This window comes from Girardinichthys multiradiatus, chromosome 18 (assembly GCF_021462225.1).
Source record: "Girardinichthys multiradiatus isolate DD_20200921_A chromosome 18, DD_fGirMul_XY1, whole genome shotgun sequence".
Classification (NCBI taxonomy): Eukaryota; Metazoa; Chordata; class Actinopteri; order Cyprinodontiformes; family Goodeidae; genus Girardinichthys; species Girardinichthys multiradiatus.
The window spans coordinates 51,296,294-51,314,719 of NC_061810.1; the positions used below are offsets into that span (position 1 = coordinate 51,296,294).

Here is an 18,426-nt window from a genome sequence, read left to right on the forward strand (position 1 = left end):
GGGCTTATCCATCACTAACCATTCAGGTGGCTCCCGATCAAACTCAGGCTCCACCCACAGTTCCTCTACCTGACAACTCACCTTGCTGGTCTGAGCATAGTACAAAGTCCTTCCTCTCAGCTTGAAGTATCGTCTCTTCCAGCGCTGGAAAGAGTTCGTCTGTTTCAGGAGCGTTCCTTCCTTTAGGACAGTCTGGAAGAGAGGGGGTGGAGCATCATCAGCATTAGCAGCATTCCTTTTCTGAGAGCAGTCTGTAAGTGAGGGCAGAGCCTTACCATCACCATCATCAACCTATAAACTTCACACACCAGGGTTGCTTGTGGAGTACCACAGGGTTAAATACATAACCCTGTGGTACTCCACAAGCAACATACTCTGGATGTCATTAACTTGGCCTCAAACAGTAATATATAGAGCCATGGTCCTCTGTGACCAGGTCATCTACAGGGGTTGGACAATGAAACTGAAACACCTGTCATTTTAGTGTGGGAGGTTTCATGGCTAAATTGGACCAGCCTGGTAGCCAGTCTTCATTGATTGCACATTGCACCAGTAAGAGCAGAGTGTGAAGGTTCAATTACCAGGGTAAGAGCACAGTTTTGCTCAAAATATTTAAATGCACACAACATTATGGGTGACATACCAGAGTTCAAAAGAGGACAAATTGTTGGTGCACGTCTTGCTGGCGCATCTGTGACCAAGACAGCAAGTCTTTGTGATGTATCAAGAGCCACGGTATCCAGGGTAATGTCAGCATACCACCAAGAAGGACCAACCACATCCAACAGGATTAACTGTGGACGCAAGAGGAAGCTGTCTGAAAGGGATGTTCGGGTGCTAACCCGGATTGTATCCAAAAAACATAAAACCACGGCTGTCCAAATCACGGCAGGATTAAATGTTCACCTCAACTCTCCTGTTTCCACCAGAACTGTCCATCGGGAGCTCCACAGGGTCAATATACACGGCTGGGCTGCTATAGCCAAACCTTTGGTCACTCATGCCAATGCCAAACGTCGGTTTCAATGGTGCAAGGAGCACAAATCTTGGGCTGTGGACAATGTGAAACATGTATTGTTCTCTGATGAGTCCACCTTTACTGTTTTCCCCACATCCAGGAGAGTTACGGTGTGGAGAAGTCCCAAAGAAGCGTACCACCCAGACTGTTGCATGCCCAGAGTGAAGCATGGGGGTGGATCAGTGATGGTTTGGGCTGCCATATCATGGCATTCCCTTGGCCCAATACTAGTGCTAGATGGACGCATCACTGCCAAGGACTACCGAACCATTCTTGAGGACCATGTGCATCCAATGGTTCAAACATTGTATCCTGAAGGCGGTGCCGTGTATCAGGATGACAATGCACCAATATACACAGCAAGACTGGTGAAAGATTGGTTTGATGAACATGAAAGTGAAGATGAACATCTCTCATGGCCTGCACAGTCACCAGATCTAAATATTATTGAGCCACTTTGGGGTGTTTTGGAGGAGCGAGTCAGGAAACGTTTTCCTCCACCAGTATCACGTAGTGACCTGGCCACTATCCTGCAAGAAGAATGGCTTAAAATCCCTCTGACCACTGTGCAGGACTTGTATATGTCATTCCCAAGACGAATTGATGCTGTATTGGCCGCAAAAGGAGGCCCTACACCATACTAATAAATTATTGTGGTCTAAAACCTGGTGTTTCACTTTCATTGTCCAACCCCTGTACTTTAAATCCCATATTAAACAGGTTTCTAGGACTGCCTCCTGTACCCTGCAATATTGCTAGAACTTGAAACATCCTGTCCCAGAGTGATGTAGAGATACTAGTCCACATATTGTTCACTTGAAAGCTGGATTATTGAATTGTTTTTACTATCCGGAAGCCAAAAGAAAAGTAAAAAGCCTTCAGCTGATCCAGAATGCTGCAGTGAGAGTACTTATGAGAATTAAAAGGAAACAATATATTTCTGTAGCATTTCTACATTTGCTCAGGGTGACATTTGTGTGAATTGGTGCTATGAAAATAAGCTGAACTGAACACCATCATCAACAGGTTCAGCAATGTTCCCTCCTTCAGGACAGAATGAAGAGCACCATCCTCCTCCTCCGTCCTTCGACAGAAGCTGCTCAGACCGGTTGCATAAGCAGTTTTAGGAAGATCTCTTTGTCTTTGAGGGATCTGGTTTACAGATGTCCAAACTGTGATATCAACACCTTTTGCTTGAGCAAAATCCTTAGAGTCTCTTGGAGCGTCTCTGATGCTTAATGTGGTGCTAGAGGAAACGGGCCCAGGAAGAGCAGTGTGCATATTCTAAGAACTCATTTATTTAAATGTGGAGTTTCTCAGGGCTGTTATCTGGGACCTGTGTGACACCTACAGACTATTTAGGCGATCCAAAACAGGAACCCACTGAAGACCTTGCATAAATTTTCTAATGAAATGTTTGCTCCCACTCTTACTGAGATCTGTTAGATGTTGATCTGGGCTGTAGAAACATCTAAGCTGTAATGAAGTCAAGTCAGGTTTATTTATATAGCACATTTCAGCAACAAGGCACTCAAAGTGCTGCACATGAGGAAAAATATTATAATGATACAGAAAATCAAACAAAGAAAAACAAATCAAATGACACTAAGAATCCTTGGGAGTTTACTGGTAAGAGCTGGTTCTGATCCAATCTTTCTAATAGAGGTAATTAGATCATTAAGTCCTCTGTGGTAAGAAATTCATCCGGTGTTAGAAGAAAAATGATCATATTAATCCTTGAGGTCGCTGGTATGAGGCAGCTGTGGTCCCATCATTCAAACAGACTTCAGTGAGTGCCCATGACTGTTATTAAGTAAAGAAGCTGGGTCACTGGTAGGTCCAAACTTTTTAAATACTAATAATGTTTGGCTTTCACTGGTATGAAATAGTTGTAATACAATCCTTCTAAAAATCTATGAAGCTACTTTCATACCATCAGGCTCTTTATTTTAAAGTGATCATCTGGTTTCTGTCAATCCAACCACCATCTCTAAAACCATTCATCAGATCTTGAAGGCTGCAGAGGACATGGTCTACAGGTCTATAGGAGTATCCCTTGCCTGCCAGGATGCTATTCTGAGGCCTGTGGATGTTTCTGGACTCATCTGGAGGCTGGCTTAAAGCAGACCTCCAGCCAGATCTGCTTGTCTTAGCAGGCGCTGTGTCACCGCCTTGTCACACAGTCGGTCAAAAGAAGCTGTTCAGAGACAGGCTGGAAGTTTTTCTGAGGGAGGTCAGACAACACCAAGTTTCACTGTGAGGGGTTAAAGCTCAGATCACTTTGATGTTGATGATCTGACGTATGAACGCTCCGAAGGAACGCTGTGGAGAAAACCACTAAGCCCTTCCTTGTTATTCCCACAAGACTCATTCTCCTTGTGTTTAACCCCAACTAGGAAAAAATGCAGCTTTAAATAGAAACCGGACTCCAATTAAACCTCCTGAACCCAGCCACCGCTGCCTTCAGGGGCCGTAGAAACTCACAGCTTTACAGAGTCATCCTCAGATCATCAGTTTATATACATGAAGGATCAAACTGCTTCCAGCGGAGAAAAAACACTGTCTGTAAGTCTCCTTGCTGTTTGTTTTTACATTAAAACATTTCTGTCACATTGTTACAAGAATTGTTTATTACATCACAAAAACTAAAAGTAAGTTGATTTTATTCAAAAATTTCTGAAGCTCGGTGTCTCAGAAGTTTGGTTATTTCAAGTTTTAAACATAACCCTGAATGCAGCAGTTAATCGATAATCAGTAACGGATTCTCACATTCATCAGCGATGATCTACACAGATGTTCCTCTTTCAGCAGAACAGAACCTGAATAAACAGCTGCTCACCAGCAGGGAACAATATCCAGACTGTGGTGACTCCCACCAACACCTTACAGCTTATCAATGCTCAGGTGGGAACAGTGGAGTACCCAGAGGCCCAGCCAAGTCCTGAGATGGGCATGCAATGTTGCAGGAGCACGCATTCCTCAGTACAACATCCACTGCTCCAAAAAATAAATGGAACCCTGAAATAAAACATCCTAGATCTGAATGAATGAAATATTCTCATTGAATACTTTGTTCTGTATAAAGTTAAATGTTCTGACAACAAAATCACACAAAAATCATCAATGGAAATCAAATTTATGAACCAATGAAGGCCTGGATTTGGAGTCACACACAAAATGAAAGTGTAAAAACACACTACAGGCTGATCCAACTTTGATGTAATGTCCTTAAAACAAGTCAAAATGAGGCTCAGTATTGTGTGTGACCTCCATGTGCCTCTACGACCTCCCTACAACGCCTGGAGATGCTCCTGATGAGACGGTGGATGGTCTCCTGAGGGATCTCCTCCCAGACCTGGACTAAAGCATCCACCAACTCCTGGACAGTCTGTGGTGCAACGCGACGTTGGTGGATGGAGCGAGACATGATGTTCCAGATGTGCTCAATCAGATTCAGGTCTGGGGAACGGGCGGGCCAGTCCATAGCTTCAATGTCTTCATCTTGCAGGAACTGCTGACACACTCCAGCCACATGAGGTCTAGCATCGTCCTGCATTAGGAGGAACCCAGGACCAACCGTACCAGCATATGGTCTCACAAGGGGTCTGAGGATCTCATCTTGGTACCTAATGGCAGTCAGGCTACCTCTGGTGAGCACATGGAGAAAGAAATGCCACCCCACACCATTACTGACCCACTGCCAAACCAGTCATGCTGAAGGATGTTGCAGGCAGCAGATCTCTCTCCACGGTGTCTCCAGACTCCATCACGTCTGTCACATGTTCTCAGTGTGAACCTGCTTTCATCTGTGAAGACCACAGGGCACCAGTGGTGAATTTACCAATCCTGATGTTCTCTGGCAAATGCCAAGCGTCCTGCACGGTGTTGGGCTGTGAGCACAACCCCCATTTGTGGACGTCGGGCCCTCATACCATCCTCATGGAGTCAGTTTCTAACCGTTTGTGCAGACACATGCACATTGGTGGCCTGCTGGAGGTCATTTTGCAGGACTCTGGCAGTGCTCCTCTTGTTCCTCCTTGTACAAAGGTGGAGGTAGTGGTCCTGCTGCTGGGTTGTTGCCCTCCTACGGCCTCCTCCACGTCTCCTGGTGTACTGGCCTGTCTCCTGGTAGCGCCTCCAGGTTCTGGACACTACGCTGACAGACACAGCAAACCTTCTTGCCACAGCTGGCATTGATGCGCCATCCTGGATGAGCTGCACCACCTGAGCCACTTGTGTGGGTTGTAGAGTCCGTCTCATGCTACCACGAGTGTGAAAGAACCACCAACATTCAAAAGTGACCAAAACATCAGCCAGAAAGCATCGGTACTGAGAAGTGGTCTGTGGTCCCCACCTGCAGAACCACTCCTTTATTGAGTGTCTTGATAATCACCAAAGATTTCATCCTGTTGTCTTTTTCATTTGAACAACAAGATGTGAAATTAATTGTTAATCAGTGTTGCTTCCTAAGAGGACAGTTTGATTTCACAGAAGTTTGATTTATGAATATACAAGTCCTTCTCAAAATATTAGCATATTGTGATAAAGTTCATTATTTTCCATAATGTCATGATGAAAATTTAACATTCATATATTTTAGATTCATTGCACACTAACTGAAATATTTCAGGTCTTTTATTGTCTTAATACAGATGATTTTGGCATACAGCTCATGAAAACCCAAAATTCCTATCTCACAAAATTAGCATATCATTAAAAGGGTCTCTAAACGAGCTATGAACCTAATCATCTGAATCAACGACGTTAACTCTAAACACCTGCAAAAGATTCCTGAGGCCTTTAAAACTCCCAGCCTGGTTCATCACTCAAAACCCCAATCATGGGTAAGACTGCCGACCTGACTGCTGTCCAGAAGGCCACTATTGACACCCTCAAGCAAGAGGGTAAGACACAGAAAGAAATTTCTGAACGAATAGGCTGTTCCCAGAGTGCTGTATCAAGGCACCTCAGTGGGAAGTCTGTGGGAAGGAAAAAGTGTGGCAGAAAACGCTGCACAACGAGAAGAGGTGACCGGACCCTGAGGAAGATTGTGGAGAAGGGCCGATTCCAGACCTTGGGGGACCTGCGGAAGCAGTGGACTGAGTCTGGAGTAGAAACATCCAGAGCCACCGTGCACAGGCGTGTGCAGGAAATGGGCTACAGGTGCCGCATTCCCCAGGTCAAGCCACTTTTGAACCAGAAACAGCGGCAGAAGAGCCTGACCTGGCTACAGAGAAGCAGCACTGGACTGTTGCTCAGTGGTCCAAAGTACTTTTTTCGGATGAAAGCAAATTCTGCATGTCATTCGGAAATCAAAACCACTGGTAAATGGTTTACTGACCATGGTATCACTGTGCTCAATTGGCCTGCCAACTCTCCTGACCTGAACCCCATAGAGAATCTGTGGGATATTGTGAAGAGAACGTTGAGAGACTCAAGACCCAACACTCTGGATGAGCTAAAGGCCGCTATCGAAGCATCCTGGGCCTCCATAAGACCTCAGCAGTGCCACAGGCTGATTGCCTCCATGCCACGCCGCATTGAAGCAGTCATTTCTGCAAAAGGATTCCTGACCAAGTATTGAGTGCATAACTGTACATGATTATTTGAAGGTTGACTGTTTTTTGTATTAAAAACACTTTTCTTTTATCGGTCGGATGAAATATGCTAATTTTGTGAGATAGGAATTTTGGGTTTTCATGAGCTGTATGCCAAAATCATCCAGTATTAAGACAATAAAAGACCTGAAATATTTCAGTTAGTGTGCAATGAATCTAAAATATATGAATGTTACATTTTCATCATGACATTATGGAAAATAATGAACTTTATCACAATATGCTAATATTTTGAGAAGGACCTGTATATGTGAACCCCTCTTAAAAAACTATTACTGAGTTCTCACTGCATCCTCACTAATATGGAAGCAAATTGTTACCATATTTCAGATGAAAAAGCATTCTGAGCTGCGGGCGCAGCAGAGTGACGTCAGCAGCCGCTCTTCCTCAGCTCCCTGCTGACCGAGCTACCCATCTTGTTCGGTAGGGGGCGCTGTGCACGTCTGCATTGCATTACATTGCCGAGAAATTGATTGAATTGCAGCAGGGCCAACAGTTTGTGGCAGTGGCAGGAAGAACTGGTAGAAGCTGCCACCGGAGCTGCCACAGCCTGCCGCAGGGTGGCAGGGGATTCTGCGAGGATGCCAGAAGGTGCCAGACCGGCTGTAAAAGTTTGCCAATACAGTTGCCACTGTTTTTGTGGAAGCTGATGCTGATTATCGGCAAACGGGATGTCATTGTTGTTATAGCCTGTTACCTTTAAATAATGATTTCATTATTGATTATTATTTAATAAACAGCTTTAGACCCATAACATAAGGTGATTGTATTTACTTGACATGGAAAATAAATAGCACTATGTGTTTGTGTGACGTGTTGAAAGGATGACGAAGATTTATTGCACAAACAGCCGGTTTATTATAGAGAGGCTATTCTGAATCGTCACTCACAGAAAATTATAAATAAATGCTTAAAAGCACGCTGGATGTCCCAGGCCATAAGGATGCCATAAGGCTGCCACCAGAACTACCAGTTCTTCCTGCCACTGCCACAAACTGAGATCGGTCCTGCTGCAATTCAATCAATTTCTCGGCATGTTTGCAATGTAATGCAATGCAGACGTGCACAGCGCCCCCTACCGAACAAGATGGGTAGCTCGGTCAGCAGGGAGCTGAGGAAGAGCGGCTGCTGACGTCACTCTTCTGCGCCCGCAGCTCGGAATGTTTTTTCATTTTCTAGTTCTGGGCAGGACTTTACGGGCAGACCACGAAAACGAAAAAGCAATTTCTGCTTTTTTTCTTTTTGATTATGGCATAAAATGTGAAGTCATGAAGAAGAAAATGCAAATAGGATGATTGATTACTAATTTTATTTATGGGTCAAATAATGCAGCCGCATTCTTAAAATGAAAAAGCATTTCTGGAAATGCTTTTTCATTTGAAATATGGTAACAATTTGCTTCCAAACACTAAATCTCTACACTTATAGGATGTGGTGTTGCTCATAGTTTTGCTGCTGAGATGCTGGTCCTGTGTCCTTTAACCCTAAAACAGATAATAGGGGCAGTAGCTCAGAGTACATCAGACATCATGTAGAAATGTTTTACCTTACAGAAATCTCTATTCCTCCAAGATAACAGGACCTGCGTTTTTTGGCAAGGGAGATAAAAGGTACCAAAACCCTAATTTCTTGAATTAATCTGACAAACAAAAACACTTTTTCAGGACCTACATGGATAACATGCAGTTTATTATTACGAATATATTTAAAAGTAGCTCCGTGGGTCATTGTCTTCATAGATTTGCGTGTTCCCGCAACAGGGCATCCAAATTCCGGCAGGAACACTAACCGTAACCCTGGTCAGCCCGGCTTCCGCCTTCCTGAGCGGAACCAGATTTTGCGGCTCAAGGAAACCGTTAAACTGGAGTTAGCTCGATGCTACAGGCCGATAAACGTTTATTAAACTAAACTTATTTATCTTTTTATTGATCGGCTCGTGTGAAATGATTTACCGGCAGAGTTGGTGAGCACCAACAGGTTCTGACCCACAAATATCTCGGTGTTCTGTCGGATGCACTCAGACCGAATTCCATCAAAAATCCGTCACAATTTCTCATTAATCTCAACACAAACGGTCGTTTCTGCACAATAAACGATTATTAACGCCGGATTAACGTAAAACACGTCCAGTCTTTATGTCGGCATTCAGAAAACTCACCAGCAGCTCAAGGTTCCGTTAGTTTTTTAGATGAATAAACTCTTAACCAAACTCCAGCTCAGAACCGTCAGATCTAAAATGTAATTAATCTCTAAACAAAGCGGTCGAAGGATAGAAACAAACCACTCTTTTACTTTCATCATTATACCTCACCAGCAGCACGCAGAACTCAACCGAACCAAGCTCAATTTAAAATCCGTCAGAAGTCAATTTGAATATATATCTAAAAAGTAAATGGGTTTCAACCCAGACCTAAAAACGGTTAGAGAATAAAAATAAACGAACTTTAAATACAGTTTCATTAAACAAACTGAACATCAGCTAAGATTTCTGAATTTTTAGGTAAATAAACACTCTAACCAAACTCCAGCTAAAACTCTAGTGATTGTGATTTTAATTATTCTACGATATCGGTCGCTTGAACAAACTGGACAGAAAGGACAGAAACAACCCCAGTCCTTAATTCGGCATCGACTAAAACGGATCATTAGTCCAGATTCTGGTTCGGGTGGCATATTTTATACCCTCAGTAGGCTGGCTGCGGCCGCCAACATCGGGCAGCGGATGAGGGGGAAAGGTCTCGGTAACAAACAGATTATTATAAACCCAGTGACGGTCTGTTGTGTTACGGATTATAGGACGATCTTTATGTAGTCAGAAAGAGATCATATAATTTTTTTTACTTTCTAAAACACCTTCTTCAGGGCTGGAGCTATAAAAAGTGACAGTTTTTCTGCGGGGGTTTGGTGCACCAATGTTCCATCGAACAGAGCGGAGCAGTCCGGGGCTCTGCGGGGCCCACTCCGCTGAATGACCACTGATACCCCACCATAAAGCCCCCGGGTGTGAGCCTCTCATACCTTGCTGCGGATCTGACCGGACGTAGACACTTTCCGGATAAGTTTCTGCGGAGATCCGGGCTCCTGCTCCGGTTCGCTGTCCGAAGACTCGTCCGGGCACCGGGCTGCAGTGGACTCCGGTCCCCCTGCCTCCGCCATCCTGTCATCCTCAGGACCCCGATGATCAACGGCGAATCAGCACCCTCTAGCGGCAGATAGTGGACAGCACAGTGGAGGGGCTGAGAGGAGCACATACTGCCATCTGCTGGCGAAACTTTCACATTACAAAGAGAATAGCAGCTGGATAAAAATGACATTTTTTCAGTTCGACATTAAATCCGAGAGGATTTAAGTGAATTTGAACGTAGCATGGTTGTTGGTGCCAGATGGGCTGGTCTGAGTATTTCAGAAACTGCTGATCTACTGGGATTTTAACGCACTACCATCTCTCGGGTTTACAGAGAATGGTCCAAAAAAGAGAAAATATCCAGTGAGCGGCAGTTCTGTGGGCGCAAATGCCTTGTTGATGCCAGAGGTCAGAGGAGAATGGCCAGGATGGTTCGAGCTGATAGAAAGGCAACAGTAGCTCAAATAACCACTCGTTACAACCAAGTCATGCAGAAAAGTATCTCTGAATCCACAAGACATGGAACCTTGAAGCGGATGGGCTACAGCAGCAGAAGACCACACCGGGTGCCACTCCTGTCAGCTAAGAACAGGAAACTGAGGCTACAGTTCGCACACACTCACCAAAATTGGACAATAGAAGATTGAAAAACGTTGACTGGTCTGATGAGTCTCGATTTCTGCTGCAACATTCGGATGGTAGGGTCAGAATTTGGTGTCAACAACATGAAAGCATGGATCCATCCTGCCTTGTATCAACGGTTCAGGCTGGTGGTGTAATGGTATGGAGGATATTTTCTTGGCACGCTTTGGGCCCCTTAGCACCAATTGGACATCGTGTCAACGCCACAGCCTATCTGAGTATTGTTGCTGACCATGTCCATCCCTTTATGACTACAGTGGACCCATCTTCTGATGGTTACTTCCAACAGGACAACAAGCCATGTCATAAAGCACGAATCATCTCAGACTGGTTTCGTGAACATGACACTGAGTTCACTGGACTCAAATGACCTGTTTGAAGAGTTTCAGTCAGGTTTTAGAGCTCATCATAGCACTGAAACAGCTCTGCTGAAAGTCACTAATGATATTCTTATGGCCTCAGATAATGGACTTGTGTCTGTTCTGGTTCTGTTAGATCTCAGTGCTGCATTTGATCCAGTCGACCATAATATTCTCTTAGAAAGGCTGGGATATGCTGTAGGGATCAGGGGAACAGCGCTAGGCTGGTTTAAATCTTATCTGTCTGACAGATTCCAGTTTGTTCATGTAAATGATAAATCATCTTTAAACTCCAGGGTTAATTGTGGAGTACCACAGGGTTCAGTACTTGGGCCAATTCTCTTTACTATATATATGCTTCCAACAGGTCAAATTATCAGGCAGCATAGGATAAATTTTCACTGTTACGCTGATGATACTCAGCTTTACTTATCCATAAATCCTGATGAACCCAACCAGTTATATAGACTACAAGCATGTCTTGAAGATATAAAAACTTGGATGACTTTAAATTTTCTGCTTCTAAATTCAGACAAGACAGAAGTTGTCGTCTTTGGACCGGAGTCTTTAAAAAAGATGTCAGGATCTGGGTTTGTGTTTTTGTGCTTGCTACATCCTTGAACCGCCACTCCTCCTTAAACTGCCACCTTAACGTGGTGGAGGGGTTTGAGTGCTCAAATGATCCTAGAGGCTATGTTGTCTGGGGCCTAAATGCCCCTGGTAGGGTCTCCCATGGCAAACAGGCTCTAGGTGACGAGTCAGACAAAGAGCGGTTCAAGAACCCCTCATGTCGACTACAAAATCGAGGCACGTGACGTCGCCCGGTACGGCGGAGCCGGGGTCCCACCCTGGAGCCAGGTCTGGGGTCGGGACTTGTCGGAGAGCGCCTGGTGGCTGGGTTGCTCCTCGCTGGACCCGCCGGGCCAAGCCCGGACGAGAGACGCGAGACCATCCCCCAGTGGGCCCACCACCTGCAGGGGGAACCATGAGGGACCGGTGCAAAGAGGATTGGGCGGCGGACGAAGGTGGAGACCTCGGACCCTGGATGCTTAGGCTGGCTCTAGGGATGTGGAATGTCACCTCACTGGAGGGCAAGGAGCCTAAGCTGGTGCGGGAGGTTGAGATATCGACTAGAAATAGTCGGGCTCGCCTTCACGCACATCGTGGGCTCTGGAACCCATCTCCTCGAGAGGGGCTGGACTCTCTTCTACTCTGGAGTGGCCCACGGGGAGAGGCGGCGGGCTGGGGTGGGTTTGCTTGTCGCCCCCCAGCTCACCCGTCTCGTGTTGGGGTTTACCCCAGTGGATGAGAGGGTCGCAACCCTGCGCCTTCGGGTTGGAGAGAGGTCTCTGACTATCATTTCAGCCTACGGGCCGGTAGTGCGGAGTACCCGGCCTTCTTGGCGTCCCTGTCGGGGGTGCTGGATAGTGCCCCTCCTGGGGACTCCATTATTCTGCTGGGGGACTTCAACGCCCACGTGGGAAACGACAGTGACACCTGGAGAGGTATGATTGGGAGGAATGGCCTCCCTGATCTGAATCCGAGTGGTGTTTTGTTATTGGACTTCTGTGCTAGTCACGGATTGTCCATAATGAACAGCATTTTCAAACATAAGGGTGTCCATCAGTGCACTTGGCACCAGGACACCCTAGGCAGGAGGTCGATGATCGACTTTGTTGTCGTATCATCAGACCTTCAGCCGCATGTTTTGGACACTCGGGTGAAGAGAGGGGCTGAGCTGTCCACTGATCACCACCTGGTGGTGAGTTGGATCCGCTGGGGGAGGAGAAAGCCGGACAGACTTGGCAGGCCCAAGCGCATAGTGAGGGTCTGCTGGGAACGTCTGGCGGACCCCTTGGCCAGGGATGTATTCAACTCCCACCTCCGGGAGAGCTTAGACCAGATCCCGGTTGATGTTGGAGACATAGAGTCCGAGTGGGCCATGTTCTCCGCATCTATTGTAGATGCTGCTGCCCGTAGCTGCAGCCCTAAGGTCTGGGGTGCCTGTCGCGGCGGCAATCCCCGAACCCGGTGGTGGACACCGGCAGTAAGGGACGCTGTCAAGCTGAAGAAGGAGTCCTATCGGCTGTGGTTGGCTTGTGGGACTCCTGAGGCGGCTGACGGGTACCGTGAGGCCAAGCGTGCCGCGGCCCGGGCTGTGGCAAAGGCAAAAACTCGGACCTGGGAGGAGTTCGGTGAGGCCATGGAGAAGGACTACCGGTTGGCCCCGAAGCGCTTCTGGCAAACCGTCCGGCGCCTCAGGAGGGGGAAGCAGTGCTTCGCCAACACTGTTTACAGTGGGGATGGGGAGCTGCTGACCTCCACTGGGGACATTATCGGCCGGTGGAAGGAGTACTTCGAGGATCTCCTCAACCCTGCCATCACGCATTCCCTGGTGGAAACAGAGGCTGGGGACTCGGGGTTGGACTCTTTCATCACCCAGGCTGAAGTCACCGAGGTGGTTAAAAAGCTCCGCGGTGACAAGGCTTCGGGACTGGATGAGATCCGCCCTGAGTACCTCAAGTCTTTGGATGTTGTAGGGCTGTCATGGTTCACACGCCTCTTCAACATTGCGTGGCGGACGGGGACAGTGCCTCTGGACTGGCAGACTGGGGTGGTGGTCCCCCTTCATAAGAAAGGTGACCGGAGGTTGTGTTCCAACTACAGGGGGATCACACTCCTCAGCCTCCCTGGTAAGGCCTACGCCAGGGTATTGGAGAGGAGAGTCCGGAGAGAAAGCATTCGACTGTGTCCCTCGTGGAGCAGGAGTTTGGTCCGCATTGCCGGCACTAAGTCGGACCTGTTCCTGGTGCATGTTGGACTCCGGCAGGGCTGCCCTTTGTCACCGGTCCTGTTCATAACTTTTATGGACAGGATTTCTAGGCGCAGCCAAGGGCCGGAGGGGGTCTGGTTTGGGGACCAGAGGATTTCGTCTCTTCTTTTTGCAGATGACGTGGTCCTCCTGGCCCCCTCTAGCCAAGACCTACAGCATGCACTGGGGCGGTTTGCAGCCAAGTGTGAAGCGGCTGGGATGAGGATCAGCTCCTCCAAGTCCGAGGCCATGGTTCTCGACCGGAAAAGGGTGGCTTGTCCTCTTCAGGTTGGAGGGGAGTTCCTGCTTCAAATGGAGGAGTTAAAGTATCTCGGGGTCTTGTTCACGAGTGAGGGAAGAATGGAGCGGGAGATCGACAGACGGATCGGTGCGGCTGCCACAGTAATGGGGGCGCTGTGCCGGTCCGTTGTGGTGAAGAGAGAGCTGAGCCGAAAAGCGTAGCTCTCGATTTACCGGTCGGTGTACGTTCCAACCCTCACCTATGGCCATGAACTTTGGGTCATGACCGAAAGAACGAGATCCCGGATACAAGCGGCGGAAATGAGCTTCGACCTGGTCCCGGATAAGCGGAAGACGATGAGTACGAGGCTGGACTATTGTAATTCTTTACTATCAGGATGTCCACAAAATGCAGTTAAAAGCCTTCAGCTGATTCAAAATGCTGCAGCAAGAGTTCTGATGAAAATTAAAAAGAGAGATCATATTTCTCCTATTTTAGCTTCCCTTCATTGGCTCCCTGTTAAATCCAGAATATAATTTAAAATTCTCCTCCTCACATATAAAGCCCTTAATGATCTAGCTCCATCATACATCAGAGATCTGATTGGTCCATATGTTCCTAACAGAGCACTTTGTTCTCAGACTGCAGGTTTACTGGTGGTTCCTAGAGTCTCTAGAAGTAGAATGGGAGGCAGATCCTTTAGTTATCAGGCTCCTCTCCTGTGGAACCAGCTCCCAGTTTTAGTCCGTGAGGCAGACACCCTGTCTACTTTTAAGGTTAGGCTTAAAACTTTCCTTTTTGATAAAGCTTATAGTTAGAGTGGCTTAGGTTATCCTGAGTTATCTCTGTAGTTATGCTGCTATAGGCTTAGGCTGCTGGAGGACATAATGACCACTTTCACCCTCTTCGCTACATTCTCATACTACTCTCCAATTTTGCATTATTTACTGTTATTTCAGCTTTTAACTTTGTTCTCTGTTTTCTCTTCCTAGAAGCTACACCTGGCCTGACTCTGTGTCTACCTGTGACACCTTTCTGGAGAGGGGCATCGTCTGAGCTTCTCCTGGCGACAACTTAATGCTCACCCTCTACAGATGATCCACATGACCCTGTCTTTCAGTGTTTAACCCTTTCTCTCTCCTAGACATGGCTACTGACTGAGCTTCTACTGTAACTAACTCTATGTTCTCTCTTTCAGACTCTAAGCTTGAAAACTGGATCAGAGTTGATCTGTTCTTTCTTTCTAGATGAAACGACTAAAGGAGCTACATCCATTAACATTTACTTTTCCTTCCCATAGAAAGTACTCCTGGATCAGTGCTTCTTTGTTCTCTTTGTGTCTCTGCTCTGTTCTCTCAAACCTCCAGTCGGTCGTGGCAGATGGCCGCTCACACTGAGCCTGGTTCTGGTTCTGCTGGAGGTTTCTTCCTGTTAAAAGGGAGTTTTTCCTCTCCACTGTTGCTACATGCATGCTCAGTATGAGGGATTGCTGCAAAGTCAACGCCAGTGACTGTCCACTGTCTCTACATGCTCATCCAGGAGGAGTGAATGCTGCAAGTCACTGACTGGATGCAATCTGCTGGGTTTCCTTAGATAGAAAAACTTTTTATCCAATTTGAATAAATAACTGAATCTGACTGAACTGTTCAATGGTTACGATTAATTGGAATGTATGAACCTGACTGTTGTGAAGAACCTTGAGACAACATGTGTTGTGAATTGGTGCTATATAAATAAACCTGAATTGAATTAAATTGATGGAAAAGGAGCTTCCAGCATGTTAACAGCGACCAGTCTCTATGACTCTATGATGGAAGGAGACTGTGTCATTTCCACTTCTGTGGTGAAAACATTGGTGCAGAAAAGTCCAGCAGAGTTTTCAGAGCAACATTTGATGCCTTCAAGAAGACATCTTTTCCATGGACATCTAACCATTTCTCACCCAGTCAGATAAATATATAAATAAAACTGAATTGAATTGTGTGATGCTATCATGTCAATATGGACCAAACTCTCTGAGGAATGTTTCCAGTACCTTGTTGAATCTATGCCACCAAGGATTAAGGCAGTTCTGAAGGCAAAACAGGGTCCAACCCAGTACTAGCAAGGTGTACCTAATAAAGTGGCCGGTGAGTGTAATTGTTTGACCTGATGAATATGGCACCTTCAGGCATCTAAAAATTCAACACAAGGATGAACCAGATTTGTGGAGGCCCACAGCTGTCTTCCTGATATCTTTGGATTTGTCGATATCTGACAAAAGTTGTATGTTTGAGATTTTCCCTTAAAAGATGGGGAGGTGTGCCTCCATTTAACTTGAATGTTAACCAATCAGAAGCTCATTAATCCATGACCTCATCATCTGGGCATTCACAAGCTGTTTAAAACCGTTGTAATCTTAGAGTTTATAAACTTCTAAATTTAAACAAAGTAATCTGAAAAAATCTTTTATCATTATTCGTATATTAAGCAAATAAAAATAAATATGTTAATCTTATTGACCTAAAACAGGAAACATTTAGTCTTAATAAATGTCACAATGAGAATGAAAGGTTATTTGTCTTTTTTTTGCAGTCTTTGTAAATATATTTTCAACTTCCTGATCCAAAAACAACTAAAGTAACAGAAGGACCCTAAATCTTCAACTATACTCATGTGAATTAAGTATTTCTTTAACTTTATGCCTAAAAGGACCCATGAAGTGATAATCCTCTGTTCTCCACATGCAGACTCAGATGAATCCAACTGGAAGAATAATAACCAAACAGTGAAAAGAACCATCAGGAGCAAAAATACAAAGACCAGGAAGAAAATCATGTTTAAAAACTGAGTTTTTATCCAGATCGTATAGGTTGTAAAAATAACAGATGAATGAAATTATGTTTTTAGTTATTGTTGTGGCAGATAAATCAAAAGAGAAAGAATTAATTTATAAAACATGAATTACAGAAATTTTAGAATTGTGAAATCCAAAAAGGTAAAAAAATATATAAATAAAAAGTATAAATCAAATGTGTGATAAAATCTGACTTTATAATATCAACAGAGAAAAGCTGGGAGCCTAAAATGGTCCTGATGAAGAAGCACCGTTATTTGGCTGCACTAAGCCAGTTTTTAGAAGTGTATGTCAGAGCAGTGGAACATGCATCATAAGCTAATTTATGTGCTGCAACCCCATGTGAAGGTAGCAAGGTGTTCGTCAATCATTCAAGTTTTAGCAAGGAGGAACCAGTTTCCCGTGGACTATAAATCTGAGCAGGAACAAAGTTGCAGGAGGGATATCAGGAGGCTTCAGGATCAAACCAGCAGAACAGAGAAGGTTATAGCAGCTGTAGCTTCAGTTTGAACCATTTTCAGAATATTTTTATCAAATTCTTCTCATGACTTAGATTTTATCCCACAGAATGACTGTGCTGGTTTTATTAGCAGTTATGAGTTAACTTCTCAGCCACCAGGTCAGTCTACTCAGAAAACTAATCATACTGGAACCATCTTGACAAACTCCATCATAATGATATGAGGATTTCTCCACTTCCTTTTCAGTTGAGACCTTAATGCTCTTAATGAAAAGGGTAGAAACACAGTTGTAGTCCTAGCTTTGAGTGAGGAAGGAGTCACTGCCCCAAGCTGAGCAGAGGGGTCAGAGTATGTTGACGAGTGGGAGCCGTGTTGAACTGTATTAACGTATGCTGTGATGTGGACATTATCGGTTCAGATTGAGTCACTGCTTCTCTGCATTAAAACGGGTCAGATAATGTTTGGACCCCAGATACAGGGTCCCATCATGTAGTCTTCTGAGTAAAGACAGAGAAGAAGCTTTGTCTGTGTACCACAAACCGTAGAGGGGTGTTTCACATGAATGGATGGATGATGGATGGATGGATGATGGATGGATGGATGGATGATGGATGGATGGATGGATGGATGATGGATGGATGGATGATGGATGGATGGATGGATTTATGGATGGATGGATGGATGGATGATGGATGGATGGATGGATGGATTTATGGATGGATGGATGGATTTATGGATGGATGATGGATGGATGGATGGATCATGGATGGATGATGGATGGATGGATGATTGATGGATTTATGGATGGATTTATGGATGGATGATGGATGGATGGATGGATGGATGATGGATGGATGGATGATGGATGGATTTATGGATGGATGGATGGATGATGGATGGATGGATGGATTTATGGATGGATGGATGGACGGGCTGCACGGTGGCGCAGTTGGTAGCACTGTTGCCTTGCAGCAAGAAGGTCCTGGGTTCGATTCCCAGCCTGGGGTCTTTCTGCATGGAGTTTGCTTGTTCTCCCTGTGCATGCGTGGGTTCTCACCAGGTACTCCGGCTTCCTCCCACAGTCCAAAGACATGCCTGTTAGGTTAATTGGTCTCTCTAAATTGACCTTAGGTGTATGAATGAGTGTGTGCTTGGTTGTTTGTGTGTTGCCCTGTGATGGACTGGTGACCTGTCCAGGGTGAACCCTGCCTCTCGCCTGTAGACTGCTGGAGATAGACACCAGCTCCCCTGTGACCCACTATGTAATAAGCAGTAGAAAATAACTGACTGGATGGATGGAATCAATCACAGAAGC

The 18,426-nt window shown here is 45.6% G+C and overlaps 1 protein-coding gene across 2 annotated transcripts in view; it reads right to left on the minus strand.

Moving 5' to 3' along the window:
* The window catches only part of LOC124884148 (diacylglycerol kinase delta-like), a 30,615-nt gene extending 20,787 nt beyond the window's left edge, over positions 1-9,828 (minus strand). For both annotated transcript variants that reach the window (XM_047391845.1, XM_047391844.1), the window contains exons 1-2: positions 9,655-9,828; positions 82-192 (exon numbers count right to left, since the gene is read on the minus strand). In XM_047391845.1, the coding sequence (XP_047247801.1) occupies positions 82-192; positions 9,655-9,792 (249 nt within the window). In that variant the 5' untranslated portion in view covers positions 9,793-9,828. The remainder of the gene's footprint in view (positions 1-81; positions 193-9,654) is intronic.
* Between the last annotated feature and the right edge of the window lie 8,598 nt (positions 9,829-18,426).